Below are 16598 nucleotides of genomic sequence, written 5' to 3'. Positions count from 1 at the left end.
CACAATCCCGAACACGCAGGGCCAGGCGGGCCTAACATGATAACACACACAGACCACAATCCCGAACACGCAGGGCCAGGTGGGCCTAACATGATAACACACATAGACCACAATCCTGAACACGCAGGGCCAGGCGGGCCTAACACGAGAGCACAGACAGACCACAACCCTGAACACGCAGGGCCAGGCGGGCCTAACACGAGAGCACAGACCACAATCCCGAACACGCAGGGCCAGGCGGGCCTAACATGAGAGCACAGACCACAATCCCGAACACGCAGGGCCAGGCGGGCCTAACACGAGAGCACAGACAGACCACAATCCCAAACACGCAGGGCCAGGCGGGCCTAACACGAGAGCACACACAGACCACAATCCCGAACACGCAGGGCCAGGCGGGCCTAACACGAGAGCACAGACCACAATCCCGAACACGCAGGGCCAGGCGGGCCTAACACGAGAGCACAGACAGACCACAATCCTAAACACGCAGGGCCAGGCGGGCCTAACACGAGAGCACAGACAGACCACAATCCCGAACACGCAGGGCCAGGCGGGCCTAACACGAGAGCACAGACCACGATCCCGAATTCACAAGGAACAGCATCGGTATCACCCTCGGGAAACAACAGAGTACAGAAACAGACCCTGAGTGTCTAAGTCACAATCAGGGTAGTGGGTGGGGTGCGCAGGGAAGATGACCTCTGAAAAACTATCTAGTTGGATCTCTTCCTTCCAGTACACACTGAAACAAATCCCAATGAATCAAAGACTTAAGTGTAAATCATAGAAATACCAGAAGAAAATGGGGGATAATTTTTTAAAACATTGAAGTGAGGAAAGCCTCCGGAAGGAAGACACGAAGCCCAGAGCCACGAAGGCAACACTGATACGGTGCACGGCACAGAGGCGCAAATCTCGATAGGGAAAAGCACCATAAGCCAAGTCCCCAGATAGGAAACTGTGGGGCACTGGCAACACGTCACACAGGTGGCGGGCAGGCTCCCCCTTCTACATTAGAGCACCTACACGCCAAGAAAACCATCAACAAGCCAAAAGGAAAACAGAAGGGTACAGGCGGCCACCAAGTAGGAGGAGGCCCCTGAACACTCGTAGGTGCACCGGCCTCGTCACAGAACACCAGCCATGAGCCTAAGCCTCAGGCTGTTTGTAGCCATCCTCCTGACCAAGACCACAATGGCAGTGAAGTCTGAGCCAAGAGGCACCTTGTGCACCGCTGGGAGGAGCAAACGCAGATCAACCCCTCTGATGATACTGATCAAAACATAAAGTATAAATGCCCAGAGCCAGCTACTGCTGCTGGAGTGCACTTCGTTCATCAGCCACAGTGAAGTTGTAGGACCTCCTGCCCGGTGCTGGGAGATGGAAGACCAGAGCTGGCTGGTCGGCCCGGTGGCACGCCCTGCGTCAGAAACAGCCTTGGGTGCCGATTCTATTCTGTGTACATTCCAGCGCATGGGCACATACTACCTATTTAGAAATTAAGATCATGCAGGCTGGACGATCACTTGAGGCCAAGAGTTTGAGACCAGCCTGGGCAACATAGCGAGACCCTATCTCCACAGAAAATGAAAATAAATTAAAAATTAGCTGGGCAGGATAGCACGCACCTCTGGTCCCAGCTATTCCAGAGGATGGCTTGAGCCCAGAATTTGAGGCAGCAGTGCTGCTAACCTTGCCATATTTTATGCTGACAAATGAGGCAATCCTCATGAAGTTTCTGCATTATGAGCACCAAGACATTTTTCCTCCAGCTTTTTTTTCCTGAGACAATAAAGGCTGGCTGAGAACTGAGGGAGAAACAGAAGTTAACTGGCCTCTGGGGAGTAAGGGAGAGCTTCCATGACAGGACAAGACATGCTGAGCCGGGCAGAGCAGAGAGCCAGCGTGGAGCAGCACGAAGTTAACCCTGGGGGACAGTGATGAGCAAGGGACTGCAGAGTCTCTCTGGCTGCCTGGAGGGTGGCCTGGAGGCTGCCTGGGCGAGGCCCAGCTGAGGGGCCCTGGGAAGAACCAGGACGGGAAGACGGGAGGCAGAAAGGAGGCTGCCCCACTGCACGCTGCAGCCAGCACAGCTCAACCCCCAATGGGTGCTGACGCTTTTGCTCCTCAAAGGTGTTTCAATTCCAACACACAAGCACAGTGACGTGAACCATCTGCCTCCTGTGCCACCGGTGGAGGGGAGATGGGCCTCTCCCTGGTACCACATGGAAGTCCCATGCCAGCCCCTGGGCCCACCTCCCGTTCCCTGGCCGCTCGCTAGGCCTTGCTGCCTCCCTCAGCAACAGGGCCAGCTACCCAAAGGGCTGCTCTCCCTGTTCCCGTGCTGGTGTATTTGTGAAATGAATGAATGAATGGTGATTGATATAAATTCTGTGTGAAAGATGACTGGTGTATTGACTAACATCATGTTCAAAAGCTTTAGCAGATACTAATTATTTTCTAAGACTCACAAATCAATAATTGACTCTTTAAAAGTCTAATCAAGAAAGAAACACGAATGTATTTTAAACAGCAAATGATGACCTGTCTGGTGTGCTCGGCTCCACTGTGCCAGGTGTGCCCACCCAGTGAATCTGCATTCCCTCCCTGGTGTGCTCCTGCTCCTGCCCTTGGGGTCCTGCAGAGGCAGATGCTGTGTACAGGAACCCACATGGCAGACCCTCCAGAGAGAGCACAGCTTCGGGTACAGAGGAGTACGGCAGAAAGCAGATGCAGGCATGGCTTGGGGGCAGTGTGGGTGCCAGACCCTCTCCTGGGCCTGCTCAAGTGAGAGTTGCTTTAGTGCAAATTAACCATTTCCAAGGAAGGGAGAAAGGCTGCAGTCCTTGCTCTCCTTTGGCATTGCAAAGACAGGAGGCGTGACCTTGCCAATTGCTCCCCGCACTGCTGGGGGTGAGAGCCATGCCCCCTTCACACAATCTCATTTTGTAGCTTTGTGCTGACACAGGAATTGTGCTCCAGCAATTCCTCCCTGTGTGAGGGGGGTCTCAGCTCAAGCACGGGAGCCTGGAGAGTGGAGGAAGCAGACACATTACCTGGAGGAGCCAGAAAGAGAAGCTTCTGGGCCATAGCCCCGGTTGCCCACACCACCCCTGTCTAAGGATCAGGGCAGAAAATTCATGACCCAGCTCTTCAGCTTCTCAAGGGCACGGACAGGACCTGCTGGGCACATGGACCTTCCTAAGTCCGGCACTGAGTCCAGCCATTCGCGAAAGACACTGGTATCTCCAGCAACACACACGTTTTTCAACAACTGGCTACCAGAAAACGTCCACCCAGAATTCTTGTAATCATAAGCTCTCCTGGTGAGTTTTTATGATTCCATTTGGACAAAATTCGTGCAGGTGACTTGTGGAGGAACACAGCAGAGCCAGGTGCGACTGCAGAGCCCCGTGAGCACCATTTTTCTTTGCGACGCGGCTCCACACACACGGAAAGTCGCCTCCTCTCTGACATCCACTTTCAATTATGGATCTCACGATTCACAGCACTTCCATGTGCTCTGGAGTTGTTCTTGTCACGTGGAAAATAGTGCACAGTCACAGGCCTGACCGTGAACCCTGAGCAGCACTCGCCTAAAATAAAATTCCTTGCAAAAGCCACCATTCCGACCCGAGCTCCAAGGCCAGAAGGCGAGGACACCACCACGTCCGTAACTCACGGGCCTGCTTACAGTGGCCTGCCTGATTCTCCGGTGCTAAGCACATGAGTCAAACCCACACCTGTGATCTAAGTCAAAGAAGAAAAGACATCCACAAAACACACCCCGCATCTCAACACCACTTTAGGGAACGTGGTCCAGTTTGTGGTATTGTTGTGGGGTTTTTTCTTCCAGTTGACCCATCTGAGTAAAGAAATGCTTCCCTGGTGAAAGAGAGTTTGAAGTCTGTTCAGATTTGCTGCTGACTGCAAAAGCCGCCACATTTACACTAGTGGGTCAAACATGTAGGTTACGTTACACATTTTAATACCGTAAGCTTAAAAGTTAGCAGTTAGTTCTATAACACACGGCCTGGGCCCATGATCATCTCATCCAAACCATAACCTCAAACACTCCAACTGTTTAAGTCACAACTCCAAGTCAGATCACGGAACGCGTCACTGCACAGGCACCCCATGGGCCCCTCACCCCCGACACAATCCCACTGCGGCAAACATACCTGAAGACCACACAAGTCAGTGTGCCCCTGACAACGTGACAAGGTACGCAGACGGGGACAAGGGACTTTACCTGGGTAGAGCTGGTAAGAGCCACTGTGATGCCACTTAACCAAATACTTCCAACCATGCACTGCAAACCACCCCTCTGAGTCCATACCAGGGTCAGCCGGCAGAGCCCGGGCAGCCCCGAGCAAAGGCCTGGGCCCCACAAAGGGACATTGTTCCTGAGCTCACACTCCCAGGAGGGCAAATTATTGCAGTTTCTCCCGCGATCCCAGCACACGGCTGACAAAGACGGCTCTGCCCTGCCTGCGCTCAGGTTCATGGATGGGAAGCCAACAGGAGACGCTGCACGAAGCCTTGCCGAAGACTCATGCATAATTCACAGCAGCCCCTCAGCTGCCGCCGCCACAGAGCCTGAATTATTGAAGGCGGGCAGAGCACAGCTAGGTAACTACGCACGCGGCGTAAACACTGCAGACGGAACCCCGGCCTCCCAACACGCTACTCCACGTCAGCAATTCCTGTCTTACTAAACCAGCGATGGCAAAGAAAAAAAAAGTACTTGTAGGCTTTTTGTATAGTTTTTAAGTCTTATTTCCATATGTACTTAAATTAAACATTTTTTAGTCCCATAAATATAAAACCTATCTTTTTAATAAGCAGGTGATCACTCAAACACTCAAACTTAGTGTTACCAGGAATATGTATTTAGTTAGGAAATAATCAGCTATACCAAACTGGACCACCTGTGAACCATAAGGAACATTTTTACATCCAAGCAAAATATGCCAACTCGCAGATATTTCTGAAAAACCTGTGGGCATCCTGGAGGCAGCCTGCTCACCGCATGGGGTGGTCCCTTTCCGGGGTGGGGTGCCACGCCCACCTCTGTTCCTCCTGCCCACAGGCCGAGCAGGGCCTGATCTCTGAGGGGATCTCCTGGGTCATCAAGGGTTAGGAAATGTCCACTAACACCACAGGTGAGGCCCAGCAATGTTCCCTGGGGAGAGCGGGTGACACACACAGTCTCTGTTTTTCTAGGACACTGCAGTCTCTGCAGTTAGGACAGAAGCGGCCTCCGATAGCAACTGCAGGAATGGGCATGGCCATCCCACTGACACTTCATTACACAAAGCTGGTGGTGGGCAGGGTTTGGCTGGAGGCGCCGTTTGCTGACCCCATCTACTGACTCCTGGATGGACACTGCCGCATAAGCAGCTCTAACTTGATGGCAGCTCCACTAAAAAGGCATCAAATCAAGCTCAACATTTTCTGAGAAAAACGTTTCGAAAAGGCTGTAGAAGGTGGAGCTTGGCCTCATCTGGCCCACCCTTCCATCACGTGCTTCTTGGCCTCTAGTTTCTGAGGCACAGGAAGCCCTTCTCCACCGCTCACAGGGCGGCCCAGGCAGGAGGCGTGGGTGCAGGCTCTGAGCCCGCCCGGCCTGAGTTCTGAGCTCCTTTCTGGCTGGTCACCTCAGCGGGGCCCCACAGTCCTGCGGGCCTCAGTCCGCATGTCCATCTGCGGCTGGCAGGGGCTTGCAGGGCTGTTGTGAGGACCAGGGGAATGAAGATGGGCGAGTGGCCAAAGCCCAGATGTAGGCGCTGTCAGTGCAGCTAAATGTGCTTACAGGGGAGCCGGGATATATAAGCACCGAGATGCCACAGGAACCCTTTGTTCACACTCAAACCACCCCTTTCCTAGGCAATGTGTGCCATCCTTTTTGGGGGGCAACTTTTTATTCTGAAATAATTTCAAACTTGCAGAAAAATTATAAGGATAGTAAAAGAGACTCCCATATCCATTTGCCCGGATTCACCGAACGTCTGCATTCTTCCAGCTTGCTATACCATCCTGTCCCTCTCCTTTCCGCCCATTCTCCCTTCCTCTAAACATGTTCACACCCGCACACACACAGCCTTTCTCCAGACTATCTGAGATTAAGTTGGAGACAGCGTGCCTCTTTGCCCCCAAACACGTCAGTGTAGATTTCCTAAGAACGTGGACATTCTCTTTCATAACCAAGTACCAACATCGAAATCAGGAAATTTAACAAGCCATCTTCCAGTTTCATTGATCCTAATCTTTACAGCTCTCTTCCCCAGAGCAGGGCGGAACTACTCAGGGTGACTGCTGCCGTGTGTCTGCAGTCTCCTTCCATCTGGAATATTCCCCGGCCTCTCTGTGGTTCCCACCCTGATGGAGGTCGGTTATTTTTAAGACTGCCCCTCGGTTTGGGCTCGGCTGATGTTTCTTTGTGACTGGCTGGAATGCCCCGGAAGCCATGCGGTGTCCCTCTGGGATCTCCTCTGAGGAGGCACGTGGTGTCAGTTTACTGCAGGGTGGGTGATGCTGGTTCTCACCATGTGGCTGGGGCACCAGGTTTGTCCACTGTCGTTTCTAGGGTTCCCTGGTGATAATAAGCTTCGTGTGGAACTACTCTGAGGCTCTGTAAGAGTCTTGCTTTGCATCAAGCCTGAGTCCACAACTTCAGGCACCCTCTGGTAATTTCCTGATACACTGTTCAGCCGTATTCTGCTCTAAGAGCCCCCCTCCTGTTACTACAAAGTCATTTATCTGTGTTAGTGTGGACTAGCTGGGTTTTTATTTTAGTCCATGGCTCATACCCCATGAATACCTTTCTTTTTTGGAAGCTCACTCCCTCCTTCAGGCTGGCACCTATATCCCGCTCATGTGTCCTCATCATGCCTTAAGCACTGCCTTATTTTCTGGTGTAAAAAGAAAATAAAAGCGAAGCTCCAGCTTCATCCTGTGTTTTCCCCACTCCAGCCCAGGAATTAGTCTTTGCTCCACAGAGCCTGACTCCCTCTAAAGAAAAGAGGTATTAGACACCAAAATCTGGATATGCGGGTGCTCACTGCTGCTAGGGTTTCCCTGCCTCCAGCCCCACCCCAGTGGACAGAGCTGGGAAATGTGGATGCATATGCACACACCACTATGTCTATTTTTCCATCCACACATCTCTCTATGGAAAGCCATCGGTTCATACTGATGCCTCCGACAGCAACCCAACACCCTGAGCACATCCGCACCTCCTATTCCATCTCTGTAACTCCCTGCTGGCATTGGGGAACTGGCTCCCATGAGCTCTGATGTGTTTGTCCCTGTGCTCAAGCCTGGCACACACAAAAAGTAGCTTAAGAATGGCTGGCCGGGCGCGGTGGCTCAAGCCTGTGATCCCAGCACTTTGGGAGGCTGAGGCGGGTGGATCACGAGGTCAGGAGATCGAGACCATCCTGGCTAACATGGTGAAACTCCGTCTCTACTAAAAAATACAAAAAAAAAAAAACTAGCCGGGCGAGGTGGCGGGCGCCTGTAGTCCCAGCTACTCCAGAGGCTGAGGCAGGAGAATGGCCTAAACCCAGGAGGCAGAGCTTACAGTGAGCTGAGATCTGGCCACTGCACTCCAGCCTGGGCGACAGAGCGAGACTCCATCTCAAAAAAAAAAAAAGAATGGCTGACCCACACCCCTGCAGAGACAGACCTACTTACTCGCCCAGCTTAAAATCCTACCATTTACTGTTTAAAGCCTGCACTTGATCACCAAAGTGAATTTGTTTCCCCTTCAAAACAGCCAGGCCTTGTGAAGACCTACATGTGGTCACTACAGTGGCAAAATTCAGTTTCAGGGAAAATCCCCACATGGAGACGTATGCCCCAGGACAATTCTTCTGTCTCTGGCTGCCGTGACGTGATTGATCACATGGCTTGAGTATGTCTGTGCCTTGGTTTTCTCATGGAAGAGAACTAATCTTTGCAAGGCTTGGGGCAAGGATAGATGAAGGAGCTTACACCACATATCTGAATGCTGGGAAATTATAACAAAGGCTAACACATTGTTAAATAAGCTGTATTCCATCTCGCTCCCCTCCAACAACCTGGAAGGCCAGGTTTAGTTTAGAATTCTGGAACCTGCCTAAGTTCTGCACAGAAGTGTGGTAGAGCAGGGAGGGCTGCCACAGCCCACAGCCCCCTCCTCACTCCCTTAGCTTCACACCTCAGCCTCATACTCTTCAGTTTTGTATCCAAGTTTTGTCACATCAATAACCCCCTTTGGGCCTCAGAGTATCTATTTCATTCCCCAGTTATGAACTGGGAGATGCTTTTCAAATCTAAAGCAATGAGGCCTTTCTTCCCAGAGAAATCTTATGGGACTCCCTGTGAGAGGCTGGCTTGTGGAGGAAGGAGGACATTTGGGGCGAGAACACGTAGGGTAGGCTCAGGCCCCTTCTCTGCTTCAAGCAGCACAGGCTGTGGAGGCCGACCCGGCTCTGCATCTCAGCAAAAGCCTGCCACAACTGCAGAGCCTGCTGAGGGTTAGAAAACAGGAATTTGGAAAAGCACCTCCTCAGAAAAGAGTTTACATGCTATCGATCTCAGTCAATCAGCCCATTTTACAGATGAAGCTGCTGAGGTCCAAAACATTCTATGACCTGCCTAGGCTGACATCAGTGACTGTGCTGGGCCCAGACTCCGCATTCTCCATGGTGAGGTTAAAGGGTCCCCATCAGCACTTCCTGGGCTCACAGGGAGTCTGACCCCCACAGCCGGACCTCAGAGGTCTGCAGCCAGCCCTGCAGAGGAGCTACCATGCCTGGCAGGTCTCATGGACCCCTCAAGGTATGGTGTACTTTCCATTACCTCAAAGGGCCAGAAGAAATGTGTGCCCAAACAGTAGAAATCTGAATTCTGGGTCTTTCCTGGAGTCAGTACTAGAAACTTGTGATTTATAACTATTCTGGCAGAGCCCAGCAAAACAAAATCTCTACGTCTGAAGTGACACCAAGTCCTTCTGGAGAGTGAAATGCCAACAGGCGGGGGTGAAATGCTGCCAGAGCCCATGAGGCCATGCGAGTGAGCAGAGCGGCTCCTGTGAAGGTCAGTGTGGGAAGTGTTAGGCGATGTGCAAAGACAAGTGAATTTTGTCACTTGTCACTCTGAATTTTTAGGATTCTAGGCTTAGAGCTACCAACTATGACCATAAGTAGTTGGTGGACTAGAGGTCACATCTGACCACAGGGAGCCCTCAGGATGCTCCGAGAAAAGACACAGAACATTTTTCAAAAATCAGTCCTAACTGACTTCATTTATTATGCTTACTTGAGCTGAAAAAACTTCACATTACTCATTTAGTGGTTAATTCTTTTGTGAAACTGATTTACTTCATTTTGATGAATAAAATATTTATACTTTGTAAAGACTTTCTTCTTCCATTCTTGTGCCAGTGGCCACACAGGAAGTTCAGACCTCCTGGCTGTGGCTTGGCCCCACCAGAGGATGCCACCCAATGCAGAGGACACCACCCAATGCAGAAGCCCAAGGGCCCCAAATGCTGACCTCATGAGGAAGACTCAAAAGTGGTCCAAAACCCTTCCCTCAAGCCAAAGTGGGGCCACCCACACAGAAAACTGAGGACACAGTCCTGAGGCCCTGTGCTTCAACTTAAAGAGTCCAGGGATGGAGATGACGAAAGGGCAACCTCCCCAGCAGGACTGAGGTCAGAGGACCAGGCTTCAGGGAAGGAGAAGGGGGCTGAGTGTGTAAAATCCTAAAGGATTTGTGACATTTAGAGGCCACCCCCATAAGCCAAAAAGAGGTAACACAAGACAAGGAAAAAAGGGTTACTCTACACGTCAGGGGCAGACGGTGGATGCTTCAGCCACGGTGGCCATATAGATGGGATTTGCTGGGACTGTGATGACTTCACATAATTTTAATAATAAATGTCATATGTTAGATGTAAAACTAAGCACAATGCAACGTTTGTACCTTTTATATGACTTCTGACATAAAACAAACTTAAAAAGTCATTAGTCCTCAACTGGGGTTCCAAAAATCTGGTCACCATGCTGGTCCCATGTCCACTGGCCCAGGGAGGTGTGCGGCGCTCACGGGCTCCAGGGCCTGCTGCCTGTGCTCTGGCCCCTTCCCAAGGGTGGAGCTAGGGCTCGAGGGGCCACCTCTGGAGACTGTTCCTCCTTGCTGACTGTGAGAGGCCCTGCAAAGCCCTGGACTTTTACGCAGCAGCAGACTAGGCTGAGGCAGGGCTCTGCTCCATGGGGAACCCAGCCATTCGGCCCATTCTCTTCCTAAAACCAGGTGGGCAAGTTTAGGGTGAGCATGCGGTAAACGAGGCCACTGCCTCCTGCTCACAGTTCACAGGTGCTGACGGGATGTCTGCTCTATGGCAAGCTGTGTTCTAGGAGATGGATCCCCAGCCTGGTGTTACCTAGCCCACAATGTGCTGGTTCACAGTGTGGTTCCAGAGTTACACTGTTTGGATCTGACTCAGAGCTCTGCTCCTTCCTTGCTGGGCAAGACACTCCACCCCTCTGTAAAACCGCAGTTAAAAACAGTGCTCTGACTTCACAGGGATAGCGTGAGAACTCTCCTCCTTACCAAGGAACTTATGAGTTACTACCTTTCCTATAAAGCTGGGATAATAACTATGAATAGATGCTGACAGGATAGGAACACTGTGACAAACAGTGCAAGGCACATCCTAGGCATCCAACAACGTTGTCTGACTAAGTGGACCGCCTGTCCCAAATAACAGCTAATGAGAGACTACGGGCTGAACAGGATATCAACTGACATTATAATGCACAATTCATAAAATATTTTCTTCCTTGAAAAAATGTAAATATAAATCTAAAATCCCTATTGAGCTTATCACCTAAAATTCTGGTCCTATACTCCCTCCCCAAAGATAATCCATCTTATTAATTTGGTGTTGGTCCGTTCAATTTTTAAAATATTTTTACCAACATACATATGCTCCCATGGAAATCATGTGTTTTGTTTAGGAAAGCCACTAGGGTTTATCTCACTTTTAAACTCTGTCAGGTTTAAAAGTTGGGCCTGGCCATGGGCTATGCTTTCAGTTTTGTATAATAGTTAGATAATAATATTATTTGCAAATAATGACTATCTTTTTTCTTCCCAAGTTTAATATTATTTTTCTTGCCATGTAGTGCTGGCCAGAATCTACAATACAATGTTAAACAGTCGCTGAGATAGAGAACATCCTTGTCTATTCCTGGCTCTAACAGGAATTCTTCTAAGATATATACTATTACTAATAGTATACACTATTATTATATGTGTTCTATTAAGTATAACTTTTTAAAAAAGGAATGAGTACTTTTTCTATTCATTATTATATATATTACTAATTACTGATACTAATTAGTAATTAGTATTACTAATACTATTAGTAATTGGTAATACTAATGAGTATTTAGTATTACTAATACTATTACTAATAGAATATATAAAATAATAGAATACATAAATAGAATACATAAATACATAAATGTATTCTATTAAGTATGACTTTTTAAAAAAGGAAAGAATGCTTTTTATCGGTAATTCTATTAGATGCTCCTTTGGCCTCTAGTGTGGTAATAATATGATCTTCCTCCTTTAATCTATTAATGTAACACTATCCGTTGTTTTGTTCACCAATGTATCCCTAGTTCCTACAAGAGTTGTTTCAAGAAAAGTGAGAGCCCCCCCAAAAATAACTGTTGAATGAATGGTGGGATGAATGGAAAATTCCCTAATGGTGAACTACCTTTGCATTTCTTGTGTAAACCAAACTTCTCAAGGATGCATTAAAAAAATGCTACTGGATTCGATTTGCTAATATTTTATTGAGAAACTTCTACATTGACTCATAAGTGAAACTGGTGAATAATTCAATTTTCCTATGCCATTTTTCTCCAGTATTGGTATCATGAATATGCCAGTCTTGCAAACTGAGGTGAGAAGCTTCCCATCTTCTATGCCCTGTGTAAAGACAGTATTAAGTTGGAAATGTTTGTTGCCCCTCCTTGTGGAAGATCATTCAAGCCCTGTGTACTGATGTCAGGCTGAACCATGTGTTATGCTTTGGCCAATGAATGTGAAACAGTACGGCTGGGAGCCATGACCTGACTCTGCCCTGCCGTCCTTTCCCTCTGCCACAAGGCCTGCAGTGCCCCATTTAGGAACTGCTCCAATAGCCTGGCTCCTGGAGGAAAACACTTAGAAGAAAAACAAAGCCAAACTGCAGTAGGCATGTAATGTAGTGTAAGAAATGAACTTCTGCTTTGCTAAACCCACCAGGATTTTTGGTGTTATTTGTTATTACAATATTACTTAGCCTAAGCTGACTGATAAACTCATCTGTATATTGGTTTGGGCATGGTGCCTTATGGGGAGTTTGATCTTTGACTTCCAAATCATTTTTGCCTATGTTGATTTATCTAATCACTTTCTACTTCTTCTTAGGTCAACTGTGATCATTTATATTTTCTAAAGATTGTCTAGTTAATCAAATGTAAAGTACAATGTTGTTAATGGAATTGTCCTACAGTGTTACTTCTTAAGTCTCTAACTGTACTTAGGACCTGTTTTTCATTCTTAATGTTATCTTTGTCCTCTTCCTCTTTTTCTTTTTTCGTATGGATGGTGTTTTGCCCAGGCTGGCCTCAAATTCCTGGGCTCAAGCAATCCTCCTGCATCAGCCTCCCAAAGTGCTGAGATTATAGGTATAAGCCACTGTGCCTGGCCTCCTTCTTTTTCTTGATTATACTTTTGATCATACTTTTAGTTATATACTGTTTGGGTTTTTTCTACTTTGATAATTTCTGCTGTTATCTTCATTTCCTTAATCTTAATTTGCATTTCTTTTTTTCCCTACTTGTTTATGTTGAAAACTTATTTCCTATATTTTCAAACTTTTTTTCTAATATATACATTTAATGCTACAATTTTTTCACTGAAAATCACTTGGACTATATTCTGCTGGTGATGATGTGTAGTACAGAATTATAAATGGTTCTAAATTGTATGAGAGTTTCCATTTTAATTTCTTCCTTGATGCATGGATTATTGAGAAGTATGGTTTTAAACTTTTTTTTTTTTTTTTTGAGACGGAGTCTTGCTCTGTCACCCAGGCTGGAGTGCAGTGGCCAGATCTCAGCTCACTGCAAGCTCCGCCTCCTGGGTTCAGGCCATTCTCCTGCCTCAGCCTCCCGAGTAGCTGGGACTACAGGCGCCCGCCACCTCGCCCGGCTAGTTTTTTGTATTTTTTAGTAGAGACGGGGTTTCACCGTGTTAGCCAGATTGGTCTCGATCTCCTGACCTCGTGATCTGCCCGTCTCGGCCTCCCAAAGTGCTGGGATTACAGGCTTGAGCCACCGCGCCCGGCCGGTTTTAAACTTTAAAATGTATGAATTCTTTTTTATTATCATTTTATGATTGACTTCTATTCAATTACGCTGCTGTCAGGAGCCACTCTCTGTATGCTATTTTTTTAAATTTGTAGCAACTGCATGTGTGGCATATTGTATGTCACAACTTTGGTAAATGTTCCATGTACTTTTGAAAAAAAAAGTGTATTTTCTATTGGGTACAAAGCTCTCTATGTGTCTGTTAGATTTAATTTGTTTGTTTTTCCATTCACATACTTTGTAATCTTACTATTTTTTTATCAGCTTGATCTCTCTGTTTCTGAAAAAGGTGTGTTATAACCTCCCCTCGGAGTACTTACCCACGTTGATACCATGCCGTTTACTTCTGCTCTGCAAATTTCATGCTACTTTTGGTGCATACTGTCTTCTTTGTTCTTTTTATTGCTTTTTCACTTTGATATTAATATTGTTATGTCACTTCTCTTTTTTCTTAATATTGCCTGTTATATCTTCTCATTTAGTTGTTTTCAAACTTTTGTCATTTATTGTTGTTTGTTTGTTTGTTTTGAGAAGGGGTCAAATTATATTGCCCAGGCTGGCCTCAAACTTTTGGCCTCAAGTGAGCCTCCTGCCTCAACTTCCCAAGCATTCCCTATAATCCACAGCTAGGATTATAGGTGTGCACCACCGTGCCCGGTTCAACATCGTTTATTTTAAAATTGGGTTTTTAACAATCGAAGTAGAGAGTTTTTCTCCTCTGATGCTCTTTCTCTTCTGTTGATCTTGTAACCTTCTTCAGGACCTCCTGGGTTCTTTTCTCTACCCAGTCCCTCTAAATAATTTTATTCACTTAGTAAATTATATTGAAAATGCAATTAAAACATTAGTAATACTACAAATAATGGCAGCTATCATTTATATAACGCCTTATTATGTACCAGGTATTGTCCTATGTACTTCACATATATTAAAATCATTTACTTCCCATAAGAACTCTGTAACTAATGGGTCCTACTATTATTCCATCTTACAGATGAGAAAAAGGAGACCCACAGCTAGGAAGTAGCAGAATTAGGATGTAAACCTAAATAATTTGGCTCCAGAGGCCATACTCTTACTTGTTCTATGTCCTATTGCCTCTCAAACCACATCTCCAGCATCTTCTGGGTTCCCATGTGTCTTACGGGTTTGAGACTTGCCTTTTCTGCATGATCTCTAATTACTCAAGTTTACCGAGGCAATGAGTTTCATTGAATTGCTTCTGACTCCCAAATTTCTACTTTCAAGCCCAACCACTTTTCTGCATTCTGTACTCATTTATCCAACGGTCTACACAATACCTCCATTCGATTTTCAATAAACATCTCGAATATCCCATGTCCAAAGCAGAATTCTTGGTTATCGCCCCACTATCTGCTCCTCCCACCCTAGTCTTCCCCATCTCTGCAAACACCCTCATCCTCCGGGCTGCCTGAGGCAAAACCCTGAGGTTAGTCTTGGGAATCCCTCTCACGTCGTTCCACTGCTCCCCCCATGGGCATGTGCACACACGACCACTCTCTCTTGGGTTCCTCACGACCCCCTGGCTGCCATCTCAGCTTTTTCCTGGTTCTTCCTATCTTCCCAAACTCAGATGAGGGTTAATCCTCACCCATCTTTCAGGTCCCAGCTCTGCTCGGCCATCCTGACCACAGGGTGGGCTCTGGTAGGCGACACACTTGCACAGCTCCTTCTTCTTCCATCACAGCCAGTGTGGCATCCCACTGCAGTCCAACTGGGTACCCAGAGGCACACAGGGCCTTCCCACTGGCTTCTCTGATGCAACCTTTTTTCTCAAGTCCTTGCAAGATCTTGTGTGTCCCAGGCTGCTCCCTCACCTTCTTTTGAACAAGAGTCTATTTGAGGGTGACGCATTAGCCTGAAATAATCTCTATTGATGCTGTCGTTAGATACTTATAGAGGTCATTCATCCAGAAGAAATGGTTTTTTAAAAGGCAAACCAAGCCAGATTTGGTATTTATTCCTGGGAGGAATGGTCTCAAGACTTTGAGAGTAAGAATGAGTAACTACATATTGAAGATCACATATGTATAATTACAGCAATTAAAAAAAAAAAAAAAAAAAACCCAATTGTCCAAATGTCAACGGCTGCATGTGGCTTGTGATAACATTTCCAGGAAAAGCATCAACACAGATTCCAGAAGTGCTATGTCTCAACCGGCTTGGACGACAGTGAAGATGACTCTGGAAAGCTGCCAGTGACTTGCAAATTGCCTCCAAAATATATAAGGAAATGCAAGGGCCAGGAATAACCAAGGCAATCTTAAAGACAAGCAAAATGAAGACTATAGCACTAGATATCCAAATGCCAGGAACAAGAATTATGACATGAAGTCCTGATCCAATGACAGACAAACAGATCAATGGAACAGAATACAAAGGCCAGAAACAGACCCACAAATATAAGATTACCTGATACAGGTGTTGCTTCAAGTTAGTGGGAAGGATCGTCTTTTCATTACATGAAGCTGGGATAACTGAATACCACATAGAAAAAATGATTCTTACCCCTACCTCACACCATACACAAAAACATCAATTCCAGATGAATCAGAGATTTAAATGTTGAAGATAAAACAAAATAGATTTACTTTCATGGTCTTAGGAAGGGCAAAGTCTGCTCTAAAAGGACAAAAGCATTACCCTAAGGGGAAAAATGATAAATTGGATTATATTAAGAACTTTCAGTCCTCAAAAGATACCACTAAGAGAATTAACAGATAAAGAAAGGCTTAACTACATACATAAATCTATAAACACATAAATCCAAAACACAAGGTATATCTAATACAGCCAGCCCTCCACACCCACATTTCTGCATCCACAGGTTCAACCAACTGTGGACGGAAAATATTTGGAAAAAAATTAATGGAAAAAAATAAAAAATAACAATATAACAAAAAATACAAATAAAAACAATATAGTATAACAACTGTTTACATAGCATTCACATTGTATTAGCTGTTATCAGTAATCTAGAAATGATTTAAAGTATCCAGGAGGGTGCGGGTAGGTTATATGCAAATGCTACACCGTTTTATATCAGGGAGTCAAGCATCTGCAGATTTTAGTATCTGCAAGGGGTCTCAGAACCAATTCCCTACAGATACTAAGGGAAAACTATACATAAATCCACCATAAAATCATTTC

General features: G+C 46.6%; 1 protein-coding gene across 18 annotated transcripts in view; it reads right to left on the bottom strand.

Moving 5' to 3' along the window:
• RGS12 (regulator of G protein signaling 12) overlaps positions 1-16598 on the bottom strand; it is a 158534-nt gene that overhangs the window by 33525 nt on the left and 108411 nt on the right. For 2 of the 18 annotated variants that reach the window (XM_065544703.2, XM_074039306.1), the window contains exon 1: positions 4256-4522. The exons of the other annotated variants lie outside the window; for them this stretch is intronic. In XM_065544703.2, the coding sequence (XP_065400775.1) occupies positions 4256-4340 (85 nt within the window). In that variant the 5' untranslated portion in view covers positions 4341-4522. Of the gene's footprint in view, positions 1-4255; positions 4523-16598 lie in introns of those variants that run through there. 18 annotated transcript variants of the gene reach the window in all.

This window comes from Macaca fascicularis, chromosome 5, assembly GCF_037993035.2.
Source record: "Macaca fascicularis isolate 582-1 chromosome 5, T2T-MFA8v1.1".
NCBI classification, from domain to species: domain Eukaryota; kingdom Metazoa; phylum Chordata; class Mammalia; order Primates; family Cercopithecidae; genus Macaca; species Macaca fascicularis.
This window is presented reverse-complemented; position numbering and strand designations above follow the sequence as displayed.